This window comes from Callithrix jacchus, chromosome 1 (genome assembly GCF_049354715.1).
Source record: "Callithrix jacchus isolate 240 chromosome 1, calJac240_pri, whole genome shotgun sequence".
In the NCBI taxonomy this organism is placed as follows: Eukaryota; Metazoa; Chordata; class Mammalia; order Primates; family Cebidae; genus Callithrix; species Callithrix jacchus.
Window position 1 is genome coordinate 195,250,259 of NC_133502.1, and position 21,277 is coordinate 195,271,535.

General features: G+C 58.4%; 1 protein-coding gene across 15 annotated transcripts in view; it reads right to left on the minus strand.

Moving 5' to 3' along the window:
* Positions 1-2,437: 2,437 nt before the first annotated feature.
* CABIN1 (calcineurin binding protein 1) overlaps positions 2,438-21,277 on the minus strand; it is a 161,899-nt gene continuing 143,059 nt past the window's right edge. For 9 of the 15 annotated variants that reach the window (XM_078336360.1, XM_078336377.1, XM_078336329.1 and 6 more), the window contains 9 exons: positions 18,535-18,698; positions 17,458-17,554; positions 15,763-16,431; positions 15,164-15,259; positions 14,562-14,636; positions 10,713-10,995; positions 4,719-4,883; positions 3,221-3,534; positions 2,438-3,017 (listed from right to left, as the gene is read on the minus strand). In XM_078336360.1, coding sequence (XP_078192486.1) covers positions 2,874-3,017; positions 3,221-3,534; positions 4,719-4,883; positions 10,713-10,995; positions 14,562-14,636; positions 15,164-15,259; positions 15,763-16,431; positions 17,458-17,554; positions 18,535-18,698 — 2,007 coding nt within the window. In that variant the 3' untranslated portion in view covers positions 2,438-2,873. The remainder of the gene's footprint in view (positions 3,018-3,220; positions 3,535-4,718; positions 4,884-10,712; positions 10,996-14,561; positions 14,637-15,163; positions 15,260-15,762; positions 16,432-17,457; positions 17,555-18,534; positions 18,699-21,277) is intronic. The other 6 variants (XM_054239497.2, XM_054239499.2, XM_035267530.3 and 3 more) reach the window with 1 other exon arrangement.

A 21,277-nucleotide genomic window follows, 5' to 3' on the forward strand; every position in this document is an offset into this window, starting at 1 on the left:
TCTCCAGCCTTTATCTTCCTACAGGAAGGAGGTGGTCCCAGCGCATCCTCTACGGGAGGCGGGAACTGTTAGGTCAGGCACAGGCTGAGCCCTGGGGCTGAAGCAGCTCTACAGGGGTCCAGGAAGGAGGGAGGGGAGAGGGAGGGAAGTACCTGAGCCCAGCTGGGGGCTTAGAAGGGAGGTAGGGCTCATCCCTGGGCTTCAGAGATGCCACTACCCTGGGGAGCCTTGGCTCTCCCAGCCACACCTAATCCTGCCACTCATGGAGCTTGCATAATCTAATCAGTGTGTGTTCCCCTCCCTTCTTGAGCAGATGCGGAAACTGAAGCTCAGATGTGGACCAGCAAGGTCAAGCCAGCCCCTTGGTGGCTTCTGGGAGCCCCTGCAGCCAGTGGGGGCAGTTAGGGCTGCCGCCTGGGACTGGTCACTTGGCTCCTGCCACCTGGGCTGGATGTCCAGACAGGCGGGTGGTCCGCTCCTAGCTGCAGCTTCTCAAGGTGCCCAAAAGGGACTCTTGCCAAACTTGCAGGGAGTCAGAGTCAGGGCACGAGCTTAGGCCATCTGGTCTGTGACCTGCCCCAGTGCTTGGGGCCAGGCCAGCCCATTGTTTCCCGCCCCATTCTCTCTTGCCTGGGTGGTGCCTGCTGGGAACCACAGGGTGTTGGCAGCCACCTGTGACTCGAGAGGTGGCCCTTATGAAGGTGTTGGAGGCGTGCAGTGGGGACTTGGCTCCTGAGTCCCCACACAGAGCTGTTCCAGGGAAGCCACACCCACATTTGATATCTTCCCTCCTCCCAAAGACATTTGGTGAGAGGCCTCCAAGACCTTCAGCTTCTCAGGGACCGTTTCCAGAGGGAAGGAAGTCCCTTAACCCACAAGGGCGTGCAGGGCACCTCTGCAGTATGAGTGGACACTCAGGTGCTGAGCCAGGGAGAGCCTGTCTCCTGGCCCCAGGCTGGCAAGGGGCGTCATCCCAGGTCCAGGGCTGAGGATGCTCCCTACATCACTGGGCGCACGGGAGGGTCCAAGGTGTCAGTCCTCCTATAGGTGAGGCTCCGGGGAGGGATGTGCTGGGAGGTCTGTTGAGATGGTTCCCAGGAAGTGGAGGAGGGAGAGCTGCTGCTTTCCTGTTTCTGGCCTGGGCACCCTTGCTTCGTGTTGTCTGGAGACAATGGAAGTGTAGTAGGGGTTAGGAGGGGGCATCAACTGAGTAACTGCAGCCTGCTCATCTCAGCCCTCCAAAGGTTGGTTCAGCCAGATCCATCCAGGGCCACCAAGCCTCTGGTTCCAAATGGGCGGTGCCCAGCCCTTTACTACTTCCTTCCTGGGTGGTGAGCACGTCTAGCCCATGAGGGGAACAGGGCAGGGAGGAGAGTCCCCATCCTGGACAGAGAGCCTGCTCCATGGGAGGCCCCGGGGCCAGGAGAGCTCTGGTGGTGCTGGGAGGGGAAGAGTTGTGAAGGGTGAGTTTGGGCTCCCGGAACCTGTGCATCCCTGACAGATGGTCCTGGAGCCTTCGGGGTCAGGGCCAGCTCGAGGGGCTTAATGCTCTGTGGGGGCTGTCTTACAATCCTTAATCATTCTTGATCAGGCATGGTGGCTCATGCCTGTAATCCCAGGACTTTGGGAGGCCAAGATGGGCAGATCACTTGAGGTCAGGAGTTCGAGACCAGCCTGGCCAACATGGTGAAACTCCATCTCTATTAAAAATATGAAAATTGTGGAAGTCTGTCTTGACATGTAGGGCTAAAAGAAAAAAAAAAATACGAAAATTAGCCAGGCGTGGTGGCACGTGCCTGTGGTCTCAGTTACTCAGGAGGCTGAGGCTGGAGAATCGCTTGAACCTGAGAGGCAGAGGTTGCAGTGAACTGAGACTGGACTCCAGCCTGGGAGAGAGTGTGACTCTGTCTCAAAAAAAAAAAAAAAAAATCCTTAGTCATTTTTGAACAAGGAACTCCGTATTTGCATCTTGCACTGAGCCCCATAGCTATTCCATGGGAGGCCCTGTTAGAGCAACTATGATGGGAGTTTAAGTGCCTCTCTGCCGGCCCCATCTCCAATTTCCCTCCCCGACAGCCCCCTCCTCCCATGTTCTCAGCAGTCCCAGCCATGCCTGCCCGCCCACCATAGAGCCTCCCACCCACTGGCACCCAGGTGAGTTCTGGGGATGCACCTAATGCCCCTTTGAGGCCTGGCTCCAGCTTCACTAGAGGCATCTGCCCAGCCCAGCCCGCATCTGGCACGCTCCTTACCCCACTGGGCACCCCCAGCCGGCCGCTTTGGTTGCCTGGCTGGTCCCTGAGATGCTGGAGAAAGAGGTGGGGGCTGGGCCCTGACCTATGGCCTATGGGAATAAAGGCCCAGAATCTCTGGGGACAGCAACCCCGCCTGAGACTCTGCCCGACTGCCCCCTAGAGGTGAGCAAAGAGGCAAAGACAACGGTTCCATCTTTATTAGAAAAGCAACCGAAAAAAGGGTGAGAGGTGAGCCTGGCTCTAAAGGACCCCTCCATTGCGACACAGGCAGAGCTGGCTCATCCTGGCGTCAAGGGTGTGGACATAGCCAGCCAGGTGTGGGCAGATTTACAAAGTCAACATTTCATAGAAAAGGATGCCACCTGGCGTGCAGATGACGACCAATCCACCTTCACATGGCTAAAGTGGGCCCCTCCTCCTCTGGGCTCCCACACGGTGTGGACAGCCCTGACCAGGGTATGGGGAGGATGCCATGAGGAGGTGGACTGGGCAGGCCTGGGGGCTGTGTGGGGAGTGGCATCCCATGTGGGCCTCTGGCCCTGCCCAGGGTCCAGGCAGAGGGGGCATTCCAGGCCTGGCTGGTCCCCTGGGGCGTGGCACTGGGGCTGCAGTGGTCCCTCAAATGTCCATGTAGTCGTCGTCCTCGTCTGTTTCGCTCTCCAGTGAGGACTCCTGGCTGGATGTCTCCAGGACCTCCAGGGCCGGCTGGCACAGGTTTTCCTTCCTCACATTGGCAGCAGACTGGGCAGAAAGGATGGCTGACTGCAGAGAGGGCCGGGCAGGGCACTGGTCAGGAATGGCTGGGCTCTACCCTAAGCCCTTCTGCCGCCTTCACCCCTGCCCCAGGCCCCCCTCCTACCCTCACCCCTGCCCCAGGCCCGCCGTCACCCCCACCCTCACTATAGGCCCCCTTGTAACCTATGATCCCCACCCACACATGTGGCTCCGGCCCAGCCCGAGGTCACCTTCAGCTTCTGCTTGGTCTCCTCCGAGATGCTGCCTTTTGGGGAGAGCAGGGTTGGGGTGGGAGGTGTGACGGTGATCTCAGGGGGGAACTTGGTGGCAGCGGAGGGGATGACCAGCTTTGGCATGTTGGGCAGGGGGCGGGACTTAGCCCGGCTGGGCTCCGCCTTGCCTAGGTGACCCTCAGGTGGTTGGGCAGTCCCACTGCTGAGGGCCTTGGAGCTGGCAGCTGTGGGGGAAAAGCTCAGGGGCTGAGTCTCACTCAAAGCCTCCTGAGCCTCCCCTTCCCTTCTCGGCTCAGGTCTCAGTTTCCCCTCTGGAAGACAAAGATACCAAGAGCACCTCCTGCTGCATCACACAGTTGGCACCTTATCTTGTCCCCGCCGGTCTGGGCCTTTATGCTGTGTAGTCTGTGCTGGCTGGCAGGCTCCAAGTCCTCTACCATGGCAAATGCTTGGCTCAAGTCCACAGGGACCCAACTCTGGCTCTGGGCTGTGGGGTGCTGGGACTGTGAACCTCACCCAGGAACACTGTGAATTCAGAGCCCAGGGCCTGAGACTCCCCGAGCCTTGCTGGGGTTCTGCAAGACCTCCAGGAATCAAGCTTGCATGAACTGTCCACATCCCACAACCATCCTAGGATGCCTGTCCTATTGGAGTCTATGCCCCAGGGAGGACACTGAAGCCCAGAGCTGGTCGTTCGGCCAGGCATGGTCACTGAGCTAGCCCCAGGGCGTCTACTTTCGCCTCATCCTCCAGGGGGAGCATGGGATTGAGTTTGCCCAGAGCCTGAAGGCTGGGGCAGTTGCAGGCCTGGCAGCCTCCAGGGAACTGCATGAGCTGGGAGACCCGGCTGGCCTGGCTGGTCTCCACATTCCTCTGCAGCCCCATGACTTTAAAAGGAATGGGGTTTACACAGAGCCCAGGCCTGGCCCCCATGGGCTGGCGCCAGGTCCTGCCATCCTGAGTGGTCTGTGGGAGGCCCAGGCCAGGAGGAGTCCTCAAGGGCCCCAGCTGGTTGGGGTGGCTGGTGAGAACAGGCTGGACTAAGGCTGGGGCTGGGATCTGACGTGGCTGCTGATGGGGATGCCTGCTTGGCCCAGCCCAGCCTGTCCCCGCTTCTGCCTGCTGCTGATGCCCCTCAAGTGCCTGTCACCAGGACCATGCTCCTCCCTGTCCATGCCTGCCCCTCTTTGCCCACTCTGGGCTCAGCCTGGGTTCTGCAGTGGGCTGAAGCAGACTGCCTGCCCTTGCCAGTACCCCTCTGTGATGCCAGGGACAGAATAAGACTCCAGGGTCCCTCTCTACCCAGCCCCTGACACAATGGGCCATGTGCCAAACTCTTCAAGCTGGGTCTCTCCCTTGGCTCCCCTGTCCAGCCTGCACTACCCTCATTTCCTCCCCATCTAATTCCACAGGGCATCCCCAGGCCCTGTCCTCCAAGGCCAGGCCAGGAAACCAACTCTGGCTGAGGTGCTGGGCTGCTCCCAACTCGCCTTACCCTGGCTACAGGTGGGCTCAGCGTCAGTCCCCGGGGCAGCCTCTGTTGGCCAGCAGTGTGGCTCTTCCAGGGAACTTGTGGGGGCCGTCTTCACCTGTGGACTGCGTTGCGGCTCCTGGGGTGGGAAGCTGGTGCCCTCTGCCACTCTCGCCAGCTCTTCTCCCTCTGTGGGGACATGGGCTCACTGCAGGTAATGGACTCATCCACCCCACAGGCTCCTATGCATCTGTGCCAGATCCCATGGGCCCAGGCCGTGCCCTGGGATGCTAGGCAGGTAGTGGAGCGTGGCCGATGTGGGGGTCCTGGCTGAGGCGGCTCTCCCCTCCACAGGGTGGCCCAGGTTGGTGCTGCCAGAAAACCACTCACCACCCAGAGGATCCTGGTGGAGGCTGGCTCCCCACCCCAAAGGGCTCCCTCGCCCCCCGAGAGGGCTGTACATCTGACCCAGTGGGGCCACCCCTGAGTCTGCGAGGCCCAGCCTCTCTAAGGTCCCATCACAAGACAGTTAGAGAGGATGGGGGGAGTGTCCACTCTCCCTCCGGCTAACATGAGCAGCATTCAGAAACGAGGTCAGGACCAAAACCCAAACAACCTAACCAAGACCAAAGTGGATGCTGACACTGTGGCTCCTGCCCAGCCAGCCCCACCTTCCCTGGCATGAGGCAGGGGCCAAGAATTGGGCTCAGCTGTGCCAAGGCCGGAATGGACCTCAGGGGCAAATGCTGTGCCTATGGCTGCTGGCCAGGCAGTTACTCAGCATTGGTCCCTGGTTCCCAGGCCTCAAGGCCCTGCTTCCACCCTCCATACGGCCCTGCTTCCCTTGCTACTCCCCACTTCTCACTCAGGCCTGGGCTCTCCCACCACACTGGTCATCAACCACAGCCTTTCCAGCCCCTGCCTCCCTATCCCGCTCCTCCACCAGGAGGCCGTCCGTCCTCTCCAGCAGGGGGAGTTGGCTCCCCTCTTTGGCCAGCAGGAGTGACAACTCCCGGTACAAAGCTGGGGCCAGCAGGCGGCTGCTGAGCTAGGCAGAGGCCTCAACAGCCATGGCCATCCCCATTAGGCTGCTCTGCCTGGGCTCCTTGCTGATGGTATTCTGCAGGAGGAGGAGGAGGAGGGGAGGCCAGGCTGAGGCTTTGTCTCAGGCCCTCACCCCCTCAGGCCATTCCCTCCTATGCTCACTGTCATTCCCAGGTCCAGCCTCTGACACAATGTCTGACAAGGAAGAGTTCCTCAGAAGGCTCTTCCTGCCGTTCTCCCAGCCACTCCCCCACCTCCTGCAAGCAGGATAAGGGCTCACTGGGGCTGGGCACACAACCACCAAGCAAGTCTTCTTCTTCGTAAGGTGGCCCCAAGGCCAGGCCCTTCCACAGGCCAGTAGCAGCCTGGCCAGACACATCCTCAGTGGGGGTGGGAGGACAGGTGCCTGGCTTTCTTGCTAATGGCATTTTGCAGGAGCAGGAGCAGGAGGAGGTGAGACAAGGCACCCTGTGAAGAGCACTATGGGGTTGGGTGGGGGGAGGGCTGAGGGGAGGGGCCTACCTGGGAGTCCAGCTTGCAGAAAAGGGCTGTCTGGAGCTCCCCCAACTCCCCCTCGACTTGGGTTCTCTGTGGCAAGCAGGTGGTCAGGCCAAAATCCTGTACCACTGGGGCAACTCTTTCTGCTCTTCAGGGCAGACCCATGTGCCAGGTCTGGGCTAGTTGTCTCCCAGATCCTATGTCCCAGGAGGCTCCTGGGCCTGGCTCTGCCTCCCCTTGGCCACTAGGGGCCTGAATGAGGCCAGCATTCCAGCCCTCTTCACCATGCTCGGGAGTAGAGCCCTTACTTGAGTCTTGACTTGGGAACACCCATTCCACCCTCCCACCCTCCTTCACTCCCCTACCCTAGATGGCCTGATTGCCTCAGAAGAGAGGGGTCTTCCTAAGGCCAGGCACTGTTTTAGCAGCTGTTCATGGAACCAGGTCCTGGCCTGTGGTAGGCAGGCGCCTGGCAAAGGAGATGATAAGCACATGCCCAGAGGAGACAGAGGCCTGGACAGGCAGTGCCAGCGCCCCTCTGGGGACACGAGAGCCCTGGCTGACCCTGAGCTTTCTGGGTGCAAATGTTGCGTGGGGCCACGACCTGGGCAGCACACCCTGAGCTCTTCACTAGGGACCAGGGACACCTGAGAACACCCTGCCTTCCTGTCATGGCCACTCTTCCCCTGGAGGCAGGGCTGCCCACCCTGGGAACAGCGCCTGCCAGGGGCCCCATTGTACCTGCCCTCCTGGCTCTCTCATACCTTGAGTACAGCGTTCTGAGAGAATCTATCCTCAAATCTGCCCTCCCAAGTGGTTCAGCCATTGTCCATCCCTGGCTCTCAGCCTCATCCCTGGCCCAGCTTTGGCTCCAGGCCTGGGCACTCTCCTGTCGGTGGGCGCCTCTTCAGGCAGAACCTGCCGTCCCCTGCAACAGCTAGTTGCAGCATGCCTGGGGGACCTGGACCCTGCTGGGGATGTCTTGTTCCTGGTGCTTCCCCCTTTCTAGAGTTTGTGGGCTGGGCTCTGGGGGACATGCCTGTTTCAGCTTGGCTCTGCTACTACCCCAGAAAGCTCTGAGGACCCTCGGGGGACACCCACTCCAACATGACTGGCCACACGCCTTCTGCTTCGGATCTGCAGCAGCGCTGAGGTGGACAGATACGGAAGCGGAGGGCGGCTGCTCAGGGAGTGCTGAGCACAGGGGCCATTAGGAAGAGGCCAGGCCTGGCACATTCCCAGCTGAGGGCTGCCCCTGTCCCCTACCCCCAGTGTCATTCAAGAGTTTCATCTAGGCAAAAAGGCCATTTAATTTGGTTTTGGGAATGGGAATAGAAAAGGATCAACTCTCCAGGCTGAAGAAGGTACGCTAGGAAACAGATCCTGTTTCTTGGATCTAACACAGTTAGAGGAGAGAAGGATGTGAATTATAGCTTTGGCCTGCTTGCAGGTGGTGCAGATAGGCAGAGAGGCAAAGTAGGCGGCCTCCAGCCCCCTACTGCGATATCCCTGGCCCTGGCATCCACCAGGCCCTCCCACACCCCAGGGAGGTGTATGTGGCCCACAGTGATCTCAGCTGCTGCTGAGATTAGGTTATAAAAGACACTGTGGCTTCCTCTGTGTTCTCTTGGTGGGGTCAATGGCTATGGAGAGAACCAACCACCATGACACAGGGACACTCGGCTGTTTAAAGAAAGGCCCACAGGAGGAGCTGAGGCTTCTGGCCAATAACCAGTGAGGACCTGAGGCTGCCAACACCCCGGGGAAGCTCAGATGCACTGATGATAGCTTGACTACAACCACGTGCAAGACTCTGACCCAGCTCCGCTCCACTAAACCATTGTAAATTCCTGACCCTCAAAAACTACAAGATGAGAGCATGACACTGGTAGAAGTCAAGTCAGTAGGAGGCAGAGAGACAGGATCTGGATCTTCATGGGAGCGAGTCAGCTACCAATACTGACCAAATGATTAGGGCACTGGGCTCCCATCACCCCAACACCTTGAAATCACCATCACCAGGCTGTGCAATCCCAGCACTTTGGGAGGCTGAGGCGAGTGGATCTCCTGAGCCTAGGAGTTTAAGACCAGCTTGGGCAACGTGGCAAAACCCCATCTCTACAAAAGATATAAAAATTAGCCAAGTGTGGTGGCTCATGCTTGTAGTCCCAGCTACTTGGGAGGCTGAGGTGAGAGGATCACCAGAACCGAGGGAGTTGAGGTTACGGTGAACCACAGTTGCACTGCTGCACTCCAGCCTGGGCAACAGAGTGAGACCCTGTCTCAAAACCAACAGGCCAGGGTGGTGGCTCATGCCTGTAATCCCAGCACTTTGGGAGGCCAATGTGAGTGGATCACCTGAGGTCAGGAGTTCAAGCCCAGTCTGGCCAATATGGGGAAACCCCATCTCCACTAAAAATAGAAAACGTGGATGGGTGTAGTGCTGCATGCCTATAATCCCAGCTACTTGGGAGGCTGAGACAGGAGAGTCGCTTGAACCTGAGAGGTGTGCAGTGAGTGGAGCCACAATTGCACTGCTGCACTCCAGCCTGGGTAACAGAGCAAGACTCTGTCTAAAAAAACACCAAAAAACCACACACACAAAAACAAAACCCACACCAAGCCTCTGCTTAATACCAAGCACCATTCCAAATTCTGCAGTGCTATTATCTTCATCTTAGCCATTTTATGCAGGAAACTGAGGCAGAAAGAAGAAAAAGGACCGCCAAGGTAACATGGTGGTGGAACCACTACAGTTATCTTTTTTTCTTTGAGATGGAGTCTCGCTTTGTCGCCAGGCTGGAGTGCAATGGCACGATCTCAGCTCACTGCAACCTCCGCCTCCCTGGTTTAAGCGATTCTCCTAACTCAGCCTCCCAAATATCTGGGATTACAGGTGCCTGCCAGCATGCCCGGTTAGGCTAATGTTTGTATTTTTAGTAAAGACGGGGTTTCACCATGTTGGCCAGGCTGGTCTTGATCTCTTAACCTCGTGATCTGCCCACCTTGGCCTCCCGAAGGGCTGGGATTACAGGCAAGAGCTACCGCGCCCAACCGCCGCTACAGTTCTTTTACTGCTCTTTGTCCTGTGGCCCTCAGAGGCTTCTCTGGGAACAAATGGTCACACGTTCTGACCCAAAGAGAAGGGATTCTTTGTCTCACAGGGCCATAGCCAGTGCTGACTGGGCTAGAGGATGCCTACATGTTCACAATCCTTAAAACAGTGTGGATGGCATCAGGTGAAAACATCAGCACCTGCTGTTTGAGCCACCACGTAAAAGAGCTGAGAGGGACTTCTCAACTCAATCTCCACTCAGGCCCACAGTCTGTGGGGGCGCTCAGGCCTGCCTTCTGCCGGGCACTTCTGCAGAGTGGCTGTCTCGTTCAGATGGAAGGGAAATTTAACTGGGAAGACAGATGAGCCCCAAGGGATGACACAAGCTATGGGCCAGTGCAGGGTCTGGGGCAAGGAAACAGGCTGGGTCCCTGAAGCAGGGAGGGAGAAACAAGGGAGGGCCTGAGGGGGAGGGTTGGGAAGCTGGTCCATCGCTGGATGTTCCCAGGGACCCAGGGAATCCTCTGACCAGGCTGGTGTCTCCTGGGGCCCTACAAGCTGGGGAGATGAATTGGTTAGGGAACATCCCTATTTTAGGGTCTTCAGAGCCCGGCCACATGATCCTAGAGTCCTGGGAACCAACAGGGAAGGGTCCCCTGCCCTGGGTGGCAGGTGGAACCTGGCCCAGGCCTGAGCTAAACCCAGCCTGGAAGAATTGCAGCTGCCAGAGCTGCTGGTGTCAGGGCCAGCGTAGGGGAGGGTGCCAGTGGATCCTGGGTTTTAGAAGGAACAGGAGCTTTCGCTGATGAGGCCAGCAGGGCTCTCTATTGCCCATGCATTTGTCCTGTCTGTTTTCCTTCACAAGCCCCCTGACCTGCCCCTGCCCTCATCCTGGCTGGCTTCTGTCTTGCCCATGAGCAAGACGGGGCTCAGGCAGATCTGCTCTGGTGCCCAGGAACTGCTCACAGGCATCTGAGGCCAGATACCAGCAGCCTTGCAGCGTGCTGAGGGTCAGGACCCCTCCCAGTGCCCTGAGGGAGGTGTGGTGTGGGCTAGTATCCCCTTTTCCTACCTGGTCAAGCCATCCTTCCTACTTATAGTAAGGATTTATGGGGAAGATACCATGACAGCAGCAAACACATCTGTGACGGTGTTTGTTCCCTCCCTCTTCACCATCCCCTTTCACAGACAGGGAGACTGAGCACCCAGTGTTAAGAGTGGTAGATATACGATGTGCTGACTGGGCCAAGGCTGCCAGTGACTGGTGAGCAGACCCACGGCCACCTGCCCTGCCAACCCGTGGGATCAACTGGGCTGGAGGGCGCTGCTTGCCTCCCTTCCCCACATCCACATTCTCTATGCAGGGAGGACTTGATGGTGGCAGGGGCCTGGGCCCAGCTCTGAACTGGGATGGGACTCACCAGGGCCCAGAGAGGCCATGCTGGGGGTTGCTTCAGGCCTGTGTGGCTGGGGAGGCCCAGGGTCCTTGGACGGGTCCAGGTTGGAAGCTGATGCTAAGGGAGGGCAGGTGGTAACAGCTGTGGTGGCAGCTAGTGCAAGGCGAGCCTTAGTGTTAGCATCACTGGGCCGCTGGACAGAGTCAGCTGGCATAGGGTCAGGGGCTGTGGGCGCCACTGCCGCAGGAAAGAAGTTCTCTCGGCTGTCTTTGGGGTGCTTTGGAGTGGTTGGGGTGTCCCCTGAGGCCTGTAAGGACAAATGAGAGGTAAGAAAGGTTGGCTGGGCAGCCCTGAGCCCATGCTGCTCTACCCACCAGTTCACCAGTACTGTCCCACAGGACACCCTGGGGGGTGCCAACACTGCCCATATGGCACCACTGAGCTCCCAAATACTGCCAACAAGGTCCATCAGAGAGGTACCCGGTCAGGATCCTGTTGACGCCAGGACACAGCTGGGGACCCAGAACCCTTCCCTGGAAGGACATCCAGACCATGCCGGCGGGGTCTCAGTGGAAGGATCGCCAGCTGGTTTTGCCCTCACACCATAGGGCGCCAGTCTGGGAGGAGTATGTCCAGCAGGACCCTAGGCATGGGCACAGCTCCCAACCAGGGAATGGAGGCACAAACAGGTAATCAGTCTTGGAGGGTGACTTCCCAAGGCCCACTCATGGGAGAGTCCTGAGGGAGCGAGTGGGATGCTACAGGAGTTTGCTTCTTGGGCTTGATACCACAGCCCAGTGTGACCCACTGCCATGGCACCCAGTGCTGCCCCCAGCTTGGCCTCTGCCTATAGCCTGGCCTTGGCAGCTGCTCCCACCATGGGCCTTCGATTTCCAGGTGAGCCGGGCCCTAGGCCCTCCGAGTCTTCATCCACACAGTTCCCTTTGTTACGAGGCCCTTCTGGGGCTCTTTTCACAGGGCTACTTTTGCTCCCACCCATAGCCAGCCCTGAGGCAGCCTCTCACAGCTGAGCTGAGGGGCTGGACCTACCCTTCAGCCCTCCCTAGCATCAGGCCCACTGTACTGCGGGAGCTGGCCCACATGGGGCCGGCAGCACCCCCATCCCCATCTCCAGGAGTGTGGGAGAATCACGTGCATGCTGGTAGGTACTTCAGTGCGTGCTGGGGGGCAGTTTACTTCCACTGATGTCCCTGTCTCTTCTGACATTTGTCAGGCTAAAACACCCTATTCCCTAGTTCCATATGGTTCAGGACAGGCATCTGTGGACTCTGCCATGTACTGGGTGTCTGGGATGAGCCCCAGGCTGGTGCTCTGGGGCCCAGCCTTGTGCTGTGGGCAGCCCATCCTGTGGGAGGGTGGGGCAGGAGGACAGACCCGTCTCTCAGGCCCCATGGGCCTGCAGTAGTGCCGGTGGTATCGTAGCAGCCTAGTTGGCAGCAAGAGCAGACACGCTGGGGGAAGGTGAGTACAGTGTCCCTGTCCTTGCTCAGGAGTGGGTCTCAGCCATGGGCACTGAGCCTCTAATTACGTCCAGAGCGCCCTCCAGGTGGGTTCAGGGCTGCCATAGCAACCGGGACATGCCGTGAGCAAAATGGACACTCCCTGAGGAGCAGGAGCAGTGGGTTCAGATGGCAGAAAATGGCCTCCAAGATTGGGCTTGAGGGAGGAGAGGACCAGAGGATGGCAGCCAGCCCCCACAGTGGCATCTTCTCTGGGTCCAGGGTAAGAGTCCTAGGTGGGAAATGTGATGAGAGGGCCCAAGGTAGATACCAGAGTGCCCCCACCACACCAGGGTCTGAGAAGCAGCAGGCAGGTCTGAGTGTTGTTAAGGCCTCCTTCCCTCCACTCCCCTCTACACCGTGGGAGGGGACTGCTGGAGTCTGGCCTGTCATCGCCCAGCAGCAGGCAACCTGAAAGGTAAAGACTTGGGTACCCTGGCTCTGGCCACCCCTGTGTTTTCCGAGGTCTCTCACAGGCACCTCTGCCCGCCGAGCCCTCCGGGGCCCTGATATGCATGTGCCTCAGCAAAATGGGGCCTGGCCTTGCCCTGGCTCCTGCCAGCTCAGTACTCCTTTCTTCTCAGGCTACAGTGTGGGGTAGTGGAGGGTTTCCTGTGTGGGTCTACCTTTTAAGGATGTCAAAAGCAGAAACAGCCCTCCTCTCAGGAGTGGTCACCACTCACATGTCTACCTGCCCCAACTGGATCAGTGGAGGAGGCAGAGGTACCCTGGTGGGCCTGGGCTTGTGCCTAGCACTGGGGTTCAGGTGGCTGTGCTGTGCACTCTGCTCACCTGGAAAATAATGAAGTGGTGGGGACTGCTGGAGGTTGGGGCACTCCCTGCCAAGGACTCTGGCCCTTAGCGGGGACCAGGCTCACCTATTCCCCACAGCATGTCCCATCTGGCCCACAGCCTGCTTGGTCAAAGCTGAACCTCCTGGGCTTCCTCAGACCTATAGCCCAGGCAGGCGGTGGGGGTCCGAGGCCCCATTCCACTGAGAGGAAGCCTGTCTGGACCCCAAGGGCAGCTACCAGCCCTCTGCTAGGAGACCTGGAACAAGGGGACCTGGGGTGAGGCTACTTGGGCATCGGGCCACCCATGGGGACAAAAGGCTGCACCTACTCAAATCGCAAGCCACCTGCCCTCTGACCTGGAACAAGGGGACCTGGGGTGAGGCTACTTGGGGCATTGGGCCACCTCTGGGGACAAGAGGCTGCACCTACTTAAATGGCAAACCACCTAAATATAAGGCCTGGAGGCTTATGTTTTAGACAGGGCACATCTACTCTCTCTGCCTGCCACGCCTGCCCCTCCCCACCACATCGTCTCATTGAGCTGTGATCCCACCTCTTCGGTCATTGAGACCCCTCCTCATAGCCAGACCCTGCCCACTGGCCTTCTCTCAAGCTGGGCCTCTCCCATGGAGACTTCTCTCCTCCAGACCCAGCCCCTTACCTGCTCCTGCTCAATCCCTTTCCAGCCTCATCACTCTTCATAAACAGTCCTGGCCCCTAGGTCCCCATATCTATCGGGCCCCCATCCTCACTTCCCTGGCCTTGCTGACCAGCTGGCCCCTGGGAACACTCTCCTTCCTGGCTATTGCCCTGACCTGCCCCAAGTCTCTTTCCTGTGCCTGTGACCTGGCCAAGGTCCTTGGTCCTGCCTGTGCCCTCTCCTGGCTTCTGATGGCTTCAGGGACACTTACCCCAGGTCTCTGGCCTGTACTGTCCCTCCAGGTGGGGGCCCCTGACCTTCCTGACCACTTGGCTTCGGGTCCTCCCAGGAGGGGCCTCTCCCACTCCCCACCCCCTGCCATATCTTGGACCCCCTGACCCTGGCCTGGCCCCTGCCCCAACCCCATCTTCCCCACTCAGGAATGTTGCTGCCTGCTTCCTCCCTGCTTAATAAACTCCAGGACTCCTGCCTATCCTCTTAGGACACCTTGTCTCCCACATGCCTTCCCCTCGGGGGCCCCTGTACAGGCTGCATCTCCGCCTTCCCCACTAGCCACTTGGCTCCTAACCAGCCTGGCTCTAACATCACTTCTGTCCCAAACAGAATGGCCTTCCCAGGTGAGGTCAACTAGCTAGGGACCATCTTCCTTGTTACAGAAAAGGTAGCTGAGGTGAGGGAACTCCTCAGCATGTCTGACCTGGAGTCTGGGGCCCGTCCAAGGCACTGCCCACCATGGCCATTGGCTGGAGGCTCAGCTACCCCCTGCTCATTTCCCCTCAGCCCAAGCTGACCACAAGAACAGTCCCAAGAGTGAACCTGCTTCTCAGTCTGCATCGTGGGGCCTTGTTGTGGGGCAGGCTCCACAAGATAAGACTGGCACAGGCTAAGTTGGGCTTACCTGTCTCTGGGCGGCAGCCCCGAGGTGGACTTGGCAGAACTTCACAGCCTGCTCCAGCGCAGCCTCCTCATCCACCTTAACAGGGAGATGCCCGAGATCAGGGGACCCAGGCCATTGTGGCTGGCCTCCCTCAAGCCCTGTCTGCATAGGTAGCACAGGCCAGCCTGGGCAGGGGGCATGCCCTGTGGCTCAGATACCCACCACCACCCCAGACTCTGCTGAATCGCCAGCTGTCCCCACTGCCGTCCACACCCAGATCCCACCTCCCAGCTCTTCATAGGCAGCAGGGGCAGGTGCCTGTCCAACTTTCAGGTGGGGGTGCCTGCACAGGTCCCACAGCACCAGGCACTGGTGCCAGGACTGAACCCAGCTATTCCTCTAAGCCCATCTGGCCATACCAAGTTCATTTCTATGGCTGAGTTACTTACATCCTCACAAGATGAAGCTGACAGGCAGACTCAGGGCCCCAACCAAGCCTTCAAATTTGGCTGAGGCCCAGTGGTTAGGGGATGAAGGGAGTCTCCTAAGCTAGAATGTGCCCCTTAAGTGGGCAGGGTGGAGGGCTGTGATCAGAGTGGGAGAGGCCTTTTGGAATTCCAGACCTGACGGTGAGAGCCCCATGCTGTGTTGAGTGCGTCCAGAGATTCAGTGCCCAAGGTCCACATGATATGGGGCAGGTGTAGGGGGTGCACTGCAAACTGACATGATTAGGGGAAAAACTGTCAGGGATGGTCATCCCATTTAAGCCAGTCACTAAAGTTTTGGAGATTCTTCCTATGGGAATAATTTTAAATGGAGAAAAAGGAAAGTGCCTGACATATTAAAATACATTTTTTTTTTTTAATAAGAAAGGCATTTCTGGTCACACTTAGGGCGCTGCAGTCATCTTTAAATGAGAGCCACAGAAGTCTTGACAGAAATGCCCTAAGATGTGCCCAGAGGCCCAGTGCAGCAGTGGGAGCAGTGGTCCAGACTCCCTGTGCTGGTGTGATGAAGTTTCTGTGATGGGCTCTCACTTCCTTCCAGGATGAATATCAACTTGTTAAAGCTCATTGCAGAAAGTGAACAGTGGGGATGGGATGGGAATGACACCTAAATCCACCCCAAGGGCGGCCTGGGACGACCCTCCTTGAGAACAGAAAGGCAAGAGTGGGGGTGCTGCCAGCAGACAAGTGCCCTCAGGCCTCTGCCCACCGCCCACCTGCTTGATGAGCATGTAGGTCTCCGACATGATCCTCTCCACACGGCCCAGGTCATAGGCCACGCCCTTCTGGCCCTGCTGCCACACACGGTAGGCGTCCAGCAGAAGTGTCTTGCCAGATTCTGTGTCCTCCAGGAGCTTCCTCTTGCGGCTGAGCCGGGGGAGCGGCTCCTCAGGGTGGCCGCCCCCCCTGGTCCCCATGGTGGTGGCAGGGGCAGGGGCTGGCTGGGCTAGGGTGAGCAGGGTGGGCTGTTGCCGAGCACTGATGCTCAGCTCCTCCAGGGACAGCTCAGTGGGCCGGCTCTCAGGGCCTCGGTCCCTCGGGGGGCGACCTGGCAGCAAGGGTGTTGTCCGCTCCAAGTCTGAGTGGCAAATAGTGGCCTCGCCTGTATCCATGGGCTCAGTGAGCCCTGCCCGGGGGCTCTCCTTGTCCTTCCGCTCCCCGCTTTGGTCTGCACTGTCTCCTGCATCCATGGCCACAGGCCGGTGGTTGAGAAGGCCCACTTTGCCCCCTGGCTCGGGGCCTGGCCCTGAACCATCAGTCAGAGGGGGCTTCTTTGGCTGGGGGAGGCCCTCCTGGCCATCCTCAGGAGTGGCCTTGTGTGAGACATCGGTGGTCATCCTGGCTCCAGGGAGGCTGCAGACCTTGGGCCCTGGGCGTTCTGACCCCTACAAAGAAACCAAAGGCAAGATGCTGTGTCGTTGGTATCTCCACTGTAATGAATCACCTCTGGGCACTGGTGTGCCCATCCTGGGCCTCTCCCACCTGACATCTGTCTGGCTCTGGATATCTGCCAGCTGGCCAGGGCTATGTCCCAGTTATCAGAGAAGAACAATGGGCCCAGAGACCTGCATAAGAAGAACCAACCCTTCTCTGTACCTCTAGCTGCCCCACCACATTCCCAGGTAGCAAGGGGCTGATGGGACTCTGGAGGTGGTGCTGCTCCTGAATAACAGGCCTGGGCTGAGTTGGGGCAGTACTGTCCAGCTCTTCTTCGACTCCATGATGTGAACTCTGGGCAGCTCTGGGCATTTTATGGGAGGGGACCTGTCCAGAGCCACCAAGCATGTTTGCTGCAGAGCCAAGTCTTCCTGGCCCCTAATGCATGAGGCCCTGCGGTTGGCAGGTGGCTGGCAAGGACTCCTCCCCAACAGGCTCAGGATGCCAACCTGATCCTCTGCACCGAGTCACAGCCAACCCTACCAGGCATAAGCTCTGGAGGCAGTCCTGGCTCAACTCTCAACAGCCCCACTGGCTAGGCTGGCTACTTAACCTCCCTGGCCTCCTCCAGGTGCTCAGCTGTGAGGAGGAGGCACCGCTGCACCTGCCTCGAGGCTGAAAAGGGACGATGCACACACACAGTGTTCTCGCAGGCCTTGTCAACCTGCTAGGGAGAGGGCTTGGGACCCTGCCCTGGGTGGTGCATGCCCTTGGGGAGCTCAGTTTTGTGGAGCCACTATGTCTCTTACTAATCACCAAGTGCATCCATGCCTCACTGAATTCACATGCATTCATGACCACGGCTAACCTTCCCTGCCTAGGAAGAGGCAGGATGGGTGCTACCTCATGGATGGGGATCCTTAGACACATCCTGCTTAGGTGTATGCAAACGGTGGGATTGGGCCCACCACCTGGGAAGAGCTTGGGAGCGTATTCACGGGGCTGTGGAGGAGAGGTGGATGCAGGTGGCATACCTCTGCAAGCTCGCTCAGTGTGTCCTCCAGCACCTTCACTGTGAGGATGAAGGCCCGCTGTGCCAGGACCTGGCGGTCAGCATCTCGTAGATACTTCCTATAGTCATATAGGGGTAGTCAGAGAGGACGGGAGAGCATCCCACACCACACAGCACTGCTGGATGGTGGCTGCTGCCCATGCCTGCCTTGGGGATGCCTTGAGGTTGGTTCCTCAGTGTCCCAACAGCCCACCTGTTGGTACTGCTCCCCTAGAAGTCCTCCAAGCTCCCTCTACCCACAGAGCCAGTAGGCTTCTGACCTGGCACCAGCCTGCTGCCCTTGGGCCCTCTGTAGTGGGTCCACCCTGTGTGCTGCACTCAGTGACAGCTGGGGAAGGCCTACCGCTGCTTCCTCAAGCCTGGCTGCAGGGTGCCCCAGGCCCCAGCTGGAGGCCTCTGAACGCCTGGCACATCGTCTGGCACGAGGTAGGTAAGTGAGACAGCCAGAGGGTGAGGCAGTGCAGGCATGGGAGGGGGCTCAGCCCAGCTGATGGGGTGAGGCCTCCAGGTCAGGCCTATCTACATCTGAGCTGCATCTCTTCCAGGACCCCCCAAAACCCCCTGTAAATGACAGCTGCAACAGATGGCTCTGCTGTCTGTCCTGCCCTTTCTGGCAGAGGGCTCTGTTTACCATTGAGGCCCGGGCACTCCTGTCGCTCAGCCCACTGTTACTGGCCTTTGTCTGGGGGTTCCCCAGCCATCTACTGAACATCTGTTTTCCTTACAACCTGACAGCACCCCGATAACCCTGAGCTGGGGGAAGCAAGAGGAAAGAAAAGCCTGGGTTGTACAGAGTCTCAACCCAAAACCAGGATCAGTGAGGATAGCCTGTGTCTGTCCCAGGGTGCCTGGGGGCAGGAGGTGTTGTTTAGGTTCTAGACACTGGGACAGAGAGGACCCTGAGGTGAATGAAGGGCTGATCCAGGCTCCCAGACAGTGGGCCTCATAGCTGGGCCAAAGCAGTGGAGAGGCTGCCTGGGGTGGGTGTGCCCCTGACCCACACAGCATGCTAGGCTGTGTCCAAAGTGGCTGCACTCACTTGCCCTGGTCTGGGGTCCGCTGAAGCATGGAGGACACCTTCAGCAGGGTGCTGTGGTCCCGCAGCTGGGCCAGCACCTTGAGCAGCAGCACGATGGAGCGGTTCATGTGCCAGGCGAAGCTGCCCGGCCGGTCGATCTCGTCTACGGGTATCCGCCAGATGCCCTGTGGGATGGATGGCACAGGTTGAGGCAAGAGTCTTGGGGACATCCTGTCTGGTGTCCCCTGGAAACTGCCACAGTGCCAAAGGGGACATGCCTATCCAGGGGCTTCTCGGACCCCTCTCACTGTCTCAAGGAAGACAGAAGTGTATCCCCACCCCTGCCTATTTCCTCCTCCTAAGTGGCAGCAAATGATTGATACACCCACTGCTCTGCAGCCTCCTCTTTTGTATGGTTGCCTCTCATATGTTTGCTGAACCTGTTCCCTATGGGATGCACTTAGGTGGAGCCTGATCAAATGTGAAGACACAGTGAGAGGCCCAGGGTGTACACCTCCCTGCACAGGTGCTTACCCAGCCACAGGACCACTTGTTCGAGGTGGAACTGCTAAGTCAAAGCAGGCTGCAGGGAAGCTCTGGCAAGGCTCCACCCTCACCCACTCCCTTCAGCAGTGCCCAGAGAATCATCTGCAGCTTCTGGGATGCCGGGGTCCCCCTCCCTCTTCCCACTTGCCATCCTGCACCACTCCTCTATGAAGGTTTAGCCAGGGCAAAGCTGACTTTGAGGAACTCCCCCCGCATCATCTCCCTTGGCCCCCGCTTTACCTGCTCCGGCACTGGGCACACCCTACCTATCACTAGCTCCAGAGTCTGGTTCCCTGCAGTGTCCTAGTGACCAGCATGGCATCTGAAACCTACTTGGGGTCCAGGCAGGGTGTGTGGAAAGCACAGATGGTGGAAGAAGTGAGTGATGACAAGAAACAGGCATTGAGGAGGCCCATCTCTGGGGTGGGACCTCAGGGGCCTGAAATAAGTTGACAGGCTCTCAGATTGGTCCTTGCAGCCAACCCGCTGGAGAAACTAATGCCCAGAATGGACCAAGGTTATGAGTGACACTGCCTTCTCCTTGGCATGGGGCCTGGCACACATCATGCTGCAGTACAGGGTTCTGGGGACCTGGCCCACTGACCACAGGGACCACTGCAGGATGTCTACATGATGCCCCTTTCAGGGCCCTATCCACATGGGTCCTTGCTGATTGTCCACAGTATCTGTCCACAGGTAAGGGCCCACCCTGCTCTAGCAGTCCTGGGAGGGAAGCCAGGAACCTTCTGCCCTGAGCTGTTAAGGCCCAAGAGGAGCTTAAAACTCGCAGCTTCGAGCCCTTGTGGCCTCTACACTGGCTCTTGTTGTGACACGGTTGGTCCACCTGCAGGGTGGGGGACTGTTTGGAGGCCGGCAGCCACCTTCTACCTCCTGGCAGTGCCTAAAAAGGACAAAACTAGGGTGCTGCAGCTATCCACACTTAGGGTGGCAAACACCAATGCTGCATCTTCCTACCATGCATTCGTGGTTCCTGCAGCAGCTTACGAAGACACCTGCTTTCCAACAGACAGGGTCTGTTTACAGCAGGCACCAGAGTGGGCAGACACTGTCTCCTGGGTATCCATCTACTGCTGTGTCTTGCTGAAGACCCTCCCATCCCTGTGCCTCCCAGGGCACCCAGACACCAATAGACACACCGTGAGGACGGGTCTAGTTTGCATCACACACGCCAGCGCAGTTTGGATCCCCATCTCCCTTCCGTTTCCTTTTGTAACATAACACCGCTGATTTCAGAAAGGATGGAAGACCAAACAAATCAGGCAGTGAGTCCATGGAAAAGCAGAAGGGAATCACAGATGATGCCACCCGCTTGGCCACCCCCACGCTATCGTGACTCTCAAAACTTTCCCAGCCAGCCCTGAGAGGCTTGAAAGGCAGCATTTTACATTTGCATGTGCTCTGGTTTCATTTTGGCATCTTGTTTGACCTTTTCCTGTTAACAGTGTGCTGAAGGGCATGTTTCCCAGGCAGGGTCAGGCCGGCTAGTGTGCCCTTGTCCATCTCTTCACTGTCTCTTCATTCACATGTCCCAGTATGGGGGCTCCTGTCTTTATCATACACTGGGCACCATTCCCAGAAGCCCCTTCTTCTGTAATGGGCTTGTCCTTTCCCTACCCCCAGGGTTGGCCCCCTTGCCTGCTCAGCCAGGCCTGAGACCTACCCGCCAGCCATAGGAATTCAGCGAGCAGGTGGGCCCCAGGATCCCAGCCTAGCTTCCCCTCCTATTAAGAGCCTTTGGGAATACCCCTTCTCTATGGCATGGGGTGGTATGTAGATGGACATATGCCCCGAAGGGTGGGGGGTCTTCCTGTGGCCATGAGGCTGGCCTCCAGAGAAAGCTGGTCTGAAGAAGGAAGCTACCAGGCAGAGTCATGAGTCAGCAGGGTGGTAGCAAACCAACTGGCTTTCTACCTACACCAGGTAGAGCTGAGCTTCTGTGTTTGCAGCCAGAGACCCAATGAGAAGGATGACACCAGCAGCCCGAGGATGACCTGGACACGGCAGTTCCCCACAGCGGGGCAGCAGCCACAGCAGCCCTCTCCCTCTTCTGTTCTTCTAACACTGGGCCTGTGGAGGGCTATGAAGTTCTAGAGAGCTGGGGTGCTGAGAAGGGTCTCCTGGGGTGGGATAGGAGACAGCTGTTGCTTTACATGGTCTTCCTTACCATGGCCCACACAGGGGGAAGGGGCATGCTCAG